The following is an 11,731-nucleotide window of genomic DNA, read 5'->3' on the forward strand; positions in this document are numbered from 1 at the left end:
GTGTGTGTGCGTGTGTTTGTGTGTGTGTGTGTGTGTGTGTGTGTGTGTGTGTGTGTGTGTGTGTGTGTGTGTGTGTGTGTGTGTGTGTGTGTGTGCTAGATAGCACTGCTGCCACATTGATAAATGATTTGAAGCTCAAAATTATCTCAAACACTTATTAAATTAAACAGTTGAAAAATTTAATTAATTAACTTAAGACAAGCTTTCGGTGACGTTGAATACGCAGTTTGGGTTTGGCATTAACGCGCGTTAGTATCGTCGTGGCAACGGCCTAGATGTGCTGTAGAGTGCAGTAATGGCCACGCAGGAGACCGCAGCGGTGCCAATGCAAAGACGTGTGTCTCCAAAGCCTGTTGACCAGGAAGGGTATATTTGTGTGTTGGCTCTGACCGAGAATAGACGTCACAACTTTCATTTACGCTTCTAGAGAGAACACGGCCTGGCTACACGCTCACTACGACCCAGTCGCGTCACTGTATACATTTACGTCTTGTCTCGGTAAGGAAGCTCTTTTTTTGAAACCTAGCTTTCTAGTGAACAAGTCCCGTATGTGGGACTGCATGCCTCATTATTCAACAAGCGATGGCTCGATTTCCCGTTTAAGTGTTGGTCGTTTGCTAGCAATTTATATGAATGAATTTGTGGCTTTTGCAACATTGACACTTTGGTAGTGGTTGTTGTATATATACAGAGTTGTTGCAAAGAGCAGTAACTGTTATACTAATCTTTTTTATATTAATATAGATTAGCAGTTGTTTTATTTTTGAATCACGTTTATTGATATTGTAATTATATCTTGACTTAATTGCATGAATATATTGATACACACATTCAGTTTGTTGTGTCTTTCACTTGGACACTTGTTAAAATGAAGCCTAGCCTCTTGACGAGTCTCGCCTATGTTGCGGCTTGAATATCCAGAATAGTGAAAAGTGCAGGCAGGCCGGTCACGAGGCCAGATGCATGCGTAAAGATAGGGCGTTGCAAGTATTCAAACATAAGGATCTTAATCACTGTGTGTTGTGCTGTGGTCTGTGTGTGTGTGTGTGTGTGTGTGTGTGTGTGTGTGTGTGTGTGTGCACGCATGCGCATGTGTTTGTGTTTGCACAGGCATAGCGTGGTCCTCAATTTTGGGAGGGCTAATAAATTAGACTGCAAACTGCGCCTATTTTGTGAAGCCATGCCTCTTTTTACTTTTTTTGCTCACAGTTTGTAGACATGTAAGTAAGGAGTATCGATTTTAATTTACAAATAGACTATGGGACTGAGTGCCGTCAGTGTGCATAAACACTGTTATAGTCCATGGCAAAAATGTTTTCAAGGCTTGCTTCAATTGTCAAATTGGATGGCATCTCGATGACAATAAAATCTAGAATACTAGTTCAGCACAAACTGGCGTTGACCAATTTTAGCATTCACTTAATGTAGCAAGCAATAGGTCTAGTTAGTTAGCTATAGAATAATCTGAGCACAAAGTGGAGAAAGCATGGAGTGCAAGCAAATCATTAGGTAGCGGAGCTGCTGGAGATTCCCTTCTCCAGTCAATCGGATTGTTGACCTTAATAAACTTGCTTGAAAAATAGTTAATGGATAGGCTTCTGCCTATTTGATGTGGTCTGTTTTTACTCTGCCATTGCCGGATAGCGTAGCAAAAGTCTCGAAAGTGTTGGGAATGTGCACTTCACGTGTCAATGACTTCTCGACACTGTTTATATAATACTGAAATGATGATGTGTATTATCAAACAGGTCATCATGTCGTTGTCACTCATTACATGCTATTCTACGATTAATTAAGCGGACTGTTTAGTAACATAATTATAAGTTCTGCTTGAACCGGAATGCCACACCCAAAATGTTTGGGGTCTGTAGCCTCCCCAGCCCTCCAACGCTATGCCGGTGGTGTGTGTGTGTGTGTGTGTGTGTGTGTGTGTGTGTGTGTGTGTGTGTGTGTGTGTGTGCACTCTTTGGTCATCTAAAACGTATGGAAGATTAGCGTCTGCCCAAGCAGCTGCTTCATGCGTGGCTACCATCAACTCGTCCAGCGCATGGGGTCAGACTAAGGTGGAAAGACAGGATTGTAAAAGACCTCAAAATGGTTGGCCTAACAAGCATCTGGTCCCAGCTTATGCAGGACAGGCAGAAGTGGAAGAACGTCTGTGCTAGCAAAATTAACTCAATCGTCACTTCAAGAGTAGAATTAGAAAATGACCAAAGGTAGTCGGAAGGCTCGTGATAGAGCTGATCCCAGCAGAAGGCAAGACCAACAGCCTCTGCTGTGCACTACCTGCAAGCAACTGTTTAAGTCACAAACAGGGGGAAAAAGACACAATTGCAACAGAGGACAAAATCGCCCAGATCCCCAGGAACGAGCAATGGCCGGAATCAAGTGCGACAGATGCAGTCGTTTATTCACACGAGAGAGTGACAAGAAAAGACATAAATGTCATCAATCTATTTAGATTTGTGACGTATTTACCAGATAGTGACTTCTTTCTTCTTACGCTTTTTACATTTTGCCATCATCCATGTGGATGGGCAGTTGAAGGTTGAAGGTGTGTGTGTGTGTGTGTGTGTGTGTGTGTGTGTGTGTGTGTGTGTGTCGTTATAAACATGGCGGTGGATCTGTTTATGTTAATAAAGTTCAACATCAGAAAGCGCTTTCTGACAGGAAATGCCTACTGAAAGCTCACCCTAGTTTGTGTACACTTTGACATCTTTTTATGCCCCGCCCCTCAACTTGCGAGTTGCTCCGCTACCCCTGATATGGATAGGGTTATATTAATATAGGCATTGTAACAGTGTTACACAATTGATCTGATTAGCAAAAATAGCTAAAGTCATAGTTTAGAATGAATACACATATAAGTTTAGTTTAGTGTCACAGCACTTTATTTTTTGTTTATGACTTAATTAGTAAAGCTTGTTTTTGTCCTTTCATTGATCAATATTCGTTAATCATAAAAAGCAAATGAAGTCGATACAGAATACAGACTGTGTGAAGTAACGTATTGTTGCAGCTTTATCTGATTTGAATGCTGATGGTGATCACAAGCTACTGGTTGCTGATCTCGGGACAGGAAGATACAACATGAAACTGAAAGTGTATAAAGGTACAATGACACCAAGTAATGTTCTCACAACCTACTTTACAGTTCATTGTGATTTCTTGCAGGAACAGCTCTGCACATGGAAAGTGCTATCGTTGATCTGCCAACTGGAGTATGTACGTTTTATATGGACCAAAATGAACCGCTAATACCAGGTAAAGCCAATCTTAACAACATGTATGATTTTCAGTTAATGTTAATTTTGTCTTTTCAGCTGTAGCTGTAGCTTCTGGACCATTTATATACATATACAAGAACTCCAGACCTTATTTCAAGTTTACGACTCCTCCACTAGAGGTTGGTGACGAATGAATGCAAAGACTGTCTACAAGATGAAATATTTGTACGCTGTCTTCAGGCGTGATCATAGTTTAAACGAGAGAGTAAATCTGTAGAAAGAACTCTAGTAACTTAGATATTTACAGGGTGTGACATCACGATTAAATGAAGATACCTCTGTATATGATAACTTGATAGAACGACTTGATTGGCATTTTGTATTATGGTCAGGACTTTAACTGCTAATAACTGCTACTTGGTATCTACTGCAGTTACTTTCTACAAGGTTTAATATGTCCTATAGACGCTTGTGTTTGCATTTCGTTGTATTCTCAGTTGTTGCTTGTTAAAGGGTGTAGTTATTATGACCAGATTCTACAGGTATATCTCATTTTACTGGAGAAATATTGCACACTGCTAGTAGGAGAAGTGTCTGTAAACCAATGGCATGTTTGCATATCATTTCTGTTTTGTAATGCACTGGTACATTTTAGTATATTAAGTTGCAAGTTTTACTGGTCACTTGCAATCATTAGTACAAGTTTACACAGTTTGTGCTTGTTGTTGTTGTAGTTTTTTGTTGTTGTTTGTTGTTATGATTTCTTATTATAGATAGTATGGTGCCAGTTAGTTAATTAACTAACTTACCATGCAAACTTGTGCTTGTCTTTGTGCTACTTATTCTAGATATAAGAATCCATAATGTAGTCTCAAGTGTAGCAGTCATTTCTGTGCCTCTAATAATCATTCGCAGTCGTATAAAAAGCCTACTTATGATCTTTATTAATTGCAAGTCGTATTACAGGTGAATGCTGTTGAGACATATGTGTGGAATCAAGTGAAAGAGGTGTGCTGCTTATTATGTTAACTTTGTGATAATATGTAGACAAGTGTCTTGTTACACAGGGCATTATTGATATCAACATACTGAAACAAAAATTGATTGAACTAAAGTATATCAACAATGTAACTTACAATTGACTAGTACTTATTTCTCTGTTTGCTGCAAGGAATGAAGTTGGAGAACATTCACTTACAGTTCGATCTTTGAGGTATGCTGGTGAAACAAAATACAATAACTGTACTTTAGTAAGTTACTTGGTTGCTCAGAAACATTTGACTCATTGATTTCTAACAATAAAACATTTACTTAATTAATTCTTCTTTATTCCAACAGTTACACAGTTTGCATGTTATGTTTGTTGTGGGTTTCGCATTACGGTTGTATCAGAAGAAATGGAACAGACAGTTGAGTTGCCTCTTTGTATCCATGTCGATCACTTCACATCTTTGTTTCCTTTCTATTGGTACTTTGTTAGCAATGGTAACCATCACATAGAATCAAGCCCAGATATAGATACGGGTTCAGGAGGTTACAATCTCTCTTTTCCAATAGGCATGGTTCATTACTGATGAAAGGAAGGGAGTGAGTATCCTCGCACCCAGACATCTAGTAAGAAAATTTGTATGTGATGGCTGCTGCCCTTGCACGCTTTATCTGGTCAGATTTCACAAAAGGTTCTACTTTTGCTACCACAGATGGGCTCTTTGAACCTTTGGTCATTCTCAATAGTCTTAATGTCAGTTTCACAAGGTTATGCACACTAAACACAGTGGACCATTTTGTACTTAACAGTTTGATTAATGCTGCTGATTTGTGTATTTTAATTCTACATGTGATTGCATTATTTTGCATACTGTATACTATAGTTAGCTCAGCAGTTTAGTAGTCAACTTTCAGAAATAAACGATTTTGAGAGAGGATTAGTTAACACTATGACTGCTAGCAGATCAACCCCTCTTTCAAAAACTTTTGGATTTGGGACTGAGAATGGTTCACATACATGAAGCTGGAAGGAGATTGCTTGTTGAAGTTGCAATAAGGTTACTGATGCTACATTATTATCTCAATGCTGATCAAACTTGACGTTTGCTTGAAACAGTTGTAATTAGTACGACTTCCATACTATGTAATGTAGTCATATACGTCTTTAAGTGTTGGCCATAGTGTTTAATGTTACTGACTGTTGGGTTGTACTGAGGTTTACTATGAAGCAACAGTGGCAGGAAATAACATTATACATGTGTGCAGGCTACTCCAGTTGCCTCCAGAGGACATGGATGCATTTGTGAGTCAGCACAAGTACATGGTGTTGAAGAAGCAGACTGTGATCACTTGCATCAACACACTCAAGAAAACACACAGTGAAGAGAGTGCTATTAGTTGTCTGGTGATTGGAACAGAAGCAAGTCATGTATTTATACTTGACCCCCAAGCATTTACTATTTTGGCGACAGTGAGAATTATGTTTCATTTGCATTAGACATATTTTGCAGTTGTTGTTTTCTATTTAGATGACACTTCCAAGTGTGCCTGCTTTCATGTCTGTTGGTGGGCTATTCGACGTGGAGTACAGTATAGTAGTGTCATGTAGAGATGGCAACATCTACACTTTAAAGAGGTATTTGTTTTGTTTTTCTTGTGCTTAGCAATGTTTGTGTATGTCTATTTGCTCGAATTTAATGCATGCAATGCAGGCAACGTGTCTACAGTTTCTTGTCAGTTGTCTTAACTCCTTATTATTAATTATTTTTGCAGAGGGAGTAAAACTGCCAAGTATTGCATTGAATTATCGTCTCAACCAGTAGGAATGGAACGAGTTGGTAAGAACATCATTGTCGCATGTATGGACAGAACACTTGTGTGCTACTCACCCAAGGTTAGCAAATATGCAGTTTCACAACTCGTCAATGTACAGCATATGGTATCTCAAATTATGCATTGATATTGGACAGGGGAAGAAACTGTGGACAGTGTATCTTCCTGATGACATTACTGCACTTGAGTTAATGCAGCATGAAGCAAGAGGATTTAAAGCAAGTTAGTTGTGTTCTCAAGTATAGTTTTTTGAATATCTATAGTGGCACTGTGGACATTTTAGTAATGGTTGCTCTGAAGAACAGAGATGTTCACTTGTACAAGGACAAATACCTTGTCAATGTACTGAAGTGTGAGGTATGTATTTGTGAATGCTACATTCGTAATGCTTGTGGGCATGCAAGTAACTCATCCTTTAGGATGTTGTCAATGCAATGAAATTTGGACGGTTTGGTCGTGAAGACGGTGCATTGATAATGACTACTAAAGGTTTGTATTATTAAGCAGGAGTTTTGGATATGGTTAATTACTTGTTTCTACCTTTTGTTGCTGTTTAGGTGGTGGATTAATAATCAAACTGTTGAAGAGGACAGCAAATTTTGAAGCACGAGAACTGGCTCCAGGCGCACCTGCTTCTCAGTCTGTGAAGCTAAATATTCCTCGCAAAAGCAAAGTGGCTGTTGATCAAATTCATCGCGAGAGAGCAAATAGCATAGGTATGACATTGTAGTCTAACCCTAATGTTGTAATGTTTATACCATCATTACCATCATTAGCCAGCTACTCATAGTTAGCGACTTTCTTTGTTGCATTTTTCATTGCAATGTTGCTGAAATGACACATTTGCATTAAATAAGAACCAGGGCTGGCAGAGCAGGGTGGTCCAGGTGGGCCATGGCCTACAAAATGTTTGATAATGAGACTTCCTGCCAATGAACTTCTAGCAAGCACTTCCGGAAATATTCGTTCAACTGATTAAATAAATTAGCTACTTTAGGTGTACTGTGAGCAGGGCTTGGCCATGCGAGACCTGGCCCACCCAACTTTGGATTGCTCTGCCGGCTGTGAGGACAGCTTGATTGCTTCTTGCAGCAGTTATTTGAACACACTGACTAGTTCTATTTACCAAATATGAAATACTTTGTAGCGTCATCATATTTTCTCACATTCCCAGAACGTACATTGATAATCAATACAGCCTACTTTGTCTGTAAGTGTTGACTCCAATTTGTGGGTTATGTAGGTTGGTATTTGATATCGACACTGTTATACAAAATCTGAACTTTAGCTTGAAGCTTATTATTGTTAGTACTCACTCGTATTGCATCATCTCATTTCAACTGTGATGCAATTGCACTGTGTTTGAAGAACAGACTTGTTAGTTGCAGCACTTTTATCTCAATGATTTGTTTCTTAATTTTGGTTAATGGACGCTCACAGAAGGCTGTAGCTATTTGGTCTTTATGTGTAAACTATTTCTTGTAATCAAGACACACTTGAGCTCTAGGGATGCTGTAGCATTTTTCTGTCTAATTGCAGAAATGCATCAAGTGTTTCAGAAAGATCTCGTAAAATTGCAACTTGAAGCAACAAGGGGCTACATCAAATCTCTACACTCCAGCCTCAATCCAGTGTCTTCTTCACAAGCAGAACCAGTAAAGCTATCAGCAAGGGTTAGTTTGATAATTCTGTTCATGCAACTACCTTGTTACTACACGTGTGTCACTGCAGGTACAGGGCATAGGTCCATTATTCAAGATGACAGTCGAACTGCAGAATACGTCATCTACAAACTCATTGATCAAGCTATTGATCGCATTTCGATATGATGATAATTTGTATTCTCTTTCCCGCCCTCTGATCCAGGTTAGAATACAATGAATGATAACATATGGCAGCAAGTGTGTCAGTACAGTTGCTCTCAAGGTTCCTTTTCTTGTACCTTCACTCTTGTACTCGTTTGAAACTCTAGTGCAGTGTCACAGTGATGCTGGTGTTACGGACTCTATTAAGGTGCTACTGATAATTTTTTGGTTAGAAATGCTCAGTTGTTTATTTGTTGCCTTTTAGGCTTATCTATTGCGAGAAGGAAGTAGTGTACCAATAATAAGTGCTGCTATCAATATGCCTGTCAGTGAAAGTGTGGTAATTGTATAACCCGGTTGCCTACTAGTAGCTGTCTGGTAGCTGATGTATATTTGTGTGGCCATGATATCAATGTATGTATAGTTGTTTTAATTGATTAAGCAGTTGAAAATTTTATCAATTGGGTGTGACTCTCATAATCTTTTCTAGTTATTGTTAATTAAGTTGTCCGCAACGTAGCAAGGTTGATCTAGTAGTTGACATTCGCGTTTGGGTGTACGTCTGAACATCTGACCGCGAAAGCCCGCATGGTGTGACCGCAGCAATCGGAAACACGGTGTCACGAAAATTTTTGGACCTGGGTTACGGTGTTTTGGTAGTTCTCACCAGTGTTGTGGTACTACAGTACATCCACAGTACAATACCAGACCGCGGCGTTGTCATGGTATACGGGAACTGGGCACGACTGCGCGGGAGGGTCTACACGAGGCTAATGCTTTCTTAGCCTTCTTACGTTTCCTTGAACTAACCCTACCGGGGGCTCGAAATTCCGACTACGAGACGCCATGAGCAGCTGCACAACAGAGAACGACACAAACCTAGTCCTCAGTCCGTTCCTCCCTCATTTTATTTCTCGCTGGGAATACTACACCTACACGTCATTCGTCTGTGCGATCACCGTCGTCGCCACGACTCTCTGCTTTCTCACTCTGATGGTCGCCTGCCGTTCGCCCAAGACGAGAACCGTCACCAACATGTTTGTCTTCAACCTGGCTGCTATTTCTCTACTGGGAGGTACGACGGCGTTCGTATTTTCAATCGTTTCCATGATTATTAGCGCCGTCGACTACTCTCCGCCACAGTCTTTCTGTAGAGTGGTGCTCTTCTTCTCTCTCTATCCTCTTTCGGCTGCTATGTGGGGATCGGTAGGCATAGCAATCGATCGCAGTGATGTGATGACGAGACCCTTAAGTAGGAGACTGAATCACAGAAAAGGTAGAGTCATTATAGCCTTGACATGGTTTCTTCCGATGCTCGTCTGTATACCTGGAGTCGCGGGATGGGGAGATATTGTGTACCAAGCAGAGAGTGACACTGGCGAGAAGATACTGTGTTACATCGACCCTGTGCAATCATACAGTTTTGTGGTGTTTTGGGCTGTGCTGGGAATACTCGCTCCTACCGGATTAATCATCTTTTGCTATTGTGTTATTATCTATATTATCAATAAGAAAGCGTTGACGAGACGGGCCCTGATGTACGTTGAACCGATTTCTGGCAGTCAGATTGCAAACACCCACGCCCACGCTCACTTTAACAAAACTGAAGCTCAGGCGTTTAGAATCGCTTTCGTTATTCTGCTGAGCAACGTTGTGTTTACGGCACCGTTTGTCGTCGTTCTGTTGCTGAAGCTCGATGTTGCTAGTGGTGGTGTACAGGTGGCTCAAATGGTCACAGTCATATTGCTTGACATTTGCATTGCATTAAACAGCTTTCTCTACACGTTTGGCGTAAGAAGTGTTCGAAACGAGATAGAAATCATGTGCCATTGCAAAGGGAAACGAATCGAAAGACGACGATATTGGACAAAATCAACAACCTTTAGCCAAACACAGTTTAGTAGAGAAAGTAGTGAAGTGAACGGAGTTAGAAACCTGCAGTTTGTATATTAAATAAGAACCGCATGATAATCATATGTTTGATAGCTAACAAATAATAAAATTAAAAACAGACGTCTTCTTTAGTTAATTGAACTGTTAGCTTCTAGTCAAGGCAATTAATTAATTAAAGTTTATGAAACGCCAGGCTATAACAAGGTTATCTCCTTGTGACTGTAACCTCGCGAAAAAGACCGATTTCGACGATAGTATAGAAATGACGAGTTTGCGAAGAAAATTCTAGGAAACTGCACTTTCGTTGGCTCTGCAGTACACCATATTTGCGTGAGTCGTGCAGTATAATGACATTAGTACAGACAAGATTCATCTCAAGATGTACAGAGTCAGACTGCTGGTGCACGTTTCACCCCTCTAGAGAACAATCGCACAGAAACTGCATGGTGGCAGAACCTGTGGGGTGGACCCGGATAGATATAGGGCGCACTACATTTACCATCCTAGTAGCTCAACAAGTATTAGTAGTAGTGTTTTGTAAAAGCTAGTTAACAGTTACATGTTTACTAATAATCCTGCATGGTCAGAGAAATTTGTGCGCATAGATCCATGGCTATTTTGCTTGCATGGAGCTGTACGGCAGAGAGCTTTGTGACTCTATCTGGTGTGCCATATGCATCTACATGGTATGTAGGCAGGGACTGCCATCTTGCACGTTACAGTGAAAAGACGTACTAAAGCATGCATGTCTATATTTGAGTTTAGACAATTAATATTTGAGCAAATACAAAAATTTGCTAAGCTCAGAAATACCCAAGTTTGAAATGGTATCTAGATATATTTGCAACGCCAAAAACCTACTCGGCGCTGCGCATGCTTTGACCTAGTGGAATACTCCACACATACTGGTAAAGCATGTGTATACGACTGGCAGTTAGGGTATTGGTAAAGTATCACAAGTATGTATGATAGCCGCTGTTTGTATCTCTGAACCAGAGTCACCAGACCTACTTTTGCTTGGCCAGGCTGAAACAACCTAGAGTCGACTGTTTTTCGCTTTGACTTACAATAGCATACCTATAGCAGGTAGCAGGAACAGAAATAGCACTACCCTCTCCTTCGTGCAGCATGCATGGGTATCGTCAACTGCGCTTACCTTTGTCTTTTGTATATGTAGTCAGAGTTTTGGTGACGTTTATATACATACATACACGTGCATGCCATCTGCAATCTAGAGCGAATATTGTCTCGAACTCCTTCGCGTCTTTTTCCGGCGGCGCATACAGTACGCGAGAATATCTCCCACCTATCCTTTGAACCATCATAGTTGTCTTTTAAATTTTTGATTTAATTGATTAGTGATTACAACTTAGCAGAAACCTAGCATGCCAGTTATCGTTAGAGGTCTCGAGCTGTTTTTACTTTTACTTTCTGCTCCGAAGCATGCAGCAAAGCGAATTATTGAACTGGCTGATCTCCATAGAAAATATAGGGACGGCGGAATCAGTTGTCTGGCATAACGCGCGTTAAAAGGAGTTATTTTATCACGTGATTATAATATGATTAGTCACATACATAAGTACAATTTTGAATAACTTTTGTTTTACACACTTCAGAACATAATACGTTACCTGTTCCAGACGATGTTTGCTACCGTTTACAACACAAGCCGTGACGTTCGAGTCGAAAGCGTCCCTTTTCTATTAATGTTTAACTATTGTCTAGACTCTAAATATTAAAAGTGATCGATTTAGCCTTGCTTGTCCAGAGCTGTGCTGAAAATATCTTTTAATAAATAAGTCTTCTCATTGCAGAGGAAAGACCTCTTAGTGCTTGTATTAATTTGTAGTGGGCAGCACCATGAAGTACCAAGCGAGCTATAGCATGGCCCTGCATGCATGTAGCGGAGCAGGAGCGTACCAGGGATGCCTATCTGGCGCTAGGGCGCTGCATGCAGCGTCAAGCAAATTTTGCAGCGGTCTAGAT

At 40.4% G+C, this 11,731-nt stretch overlaps 2 protein-coding genes across 2 annotated transcripts; both read left to right on the plus strand.

The window, feature by feature from the left end:
• Positions 1-266: 266 nt before the first annotated feature.
• Positions 267-8,313, plus strand: LOC134178366 (Bardet-Biedl syndrome 1 protein-like). Its single transcript, XM_062645237.1, has 19 exons — positions 267-366; positions 428-498; positions 3,020-3,112; positions 3,175-3,264; positions 3,324-3,406; positions 4,194-4,235; positions 4,295-4,341; positions 4,399-4,440; positions 5,481-5,685; positions 5,744-5,850; positions 5,988-6,108; positions 6,185-6,269; positions 6,331-6,404; positions 6,467-6,536; positions 6,605-6,763; positions 7,587-7,720; positions 7,779-7,913; positions 7,974-8,060; positions 8,118-8,313. The coding sequence occupies exons 1-19, from the start codon at positions 296-298 to the stop codon at positions 8,202-8,204; spliced, it is 1,803 nt and encodes a 600-aa protein (XP_062501221.1). The 5' UTR covers positions 267-295; the 3' UTR covers positions 8,205-8,313.
• A 305-nt stretch (positions 8,314-8,618) lies between these two features.
• Positions 8,619-9,805, plus strand: LOC134178475 (rhodopsin-like). Its single transcript, XM_062645352.1, has one exon. The coding sequence runs from the start codon at positions 8,699-8,701 to the stop codon at positions 9,803-9,805; it is 1,107 nt and encodes a 368-aa protein (XP_062501336.1). The 5' UTR covers positions 8,619-8,698.
• The last annotated feature ends 1,926 nt before the right edge of the window (positions 9,806-11,731 follow it).

The sequence above is a fragment of the Corticium candelabrum genome, chromosome 4 (assembly GCF_963422355.1).
Source record: "Corticium candelabrum chromosome 4, ooCorCand1.1, whole genome shotgun sequence".
Lineage (NCBI taxonomy): Eukaryota > Metazoa > Porifera > Homoscleromorpha > Homosclerophorida > Plakinidae > Corticium > Corticium candelabrum.

Coding starts and splice junctions, on each gene's coding strand:
- LOC134178366 (XM_062645237.1), top strand. CDS start 296: ATGGCCACGCAGGAGACCGCAGCGGTGCCAATGCAAAGACGTGTGTCT. Junction 3,407..4,193: donor TTACGACTCCTCCACTAGAG/GTTGGTGACGAA, acceptor GTCGTATTACAG/GTGAATGCTGTTGAGACATA. Junction 7,721..7,778: donor CAGTAAAGCTATCAGCAAGG/GTTAGTTTGATA, acceptor GTGTCACTGCAG/GTACAGGGCATAGGTCCATT.
- LOC134178475 (XM_062645352.1), top strand. CDS start 8,699: ATGAGCAGCTGCACAACAGAGAACGACACAAACCTAGTCCTCAGTCCG.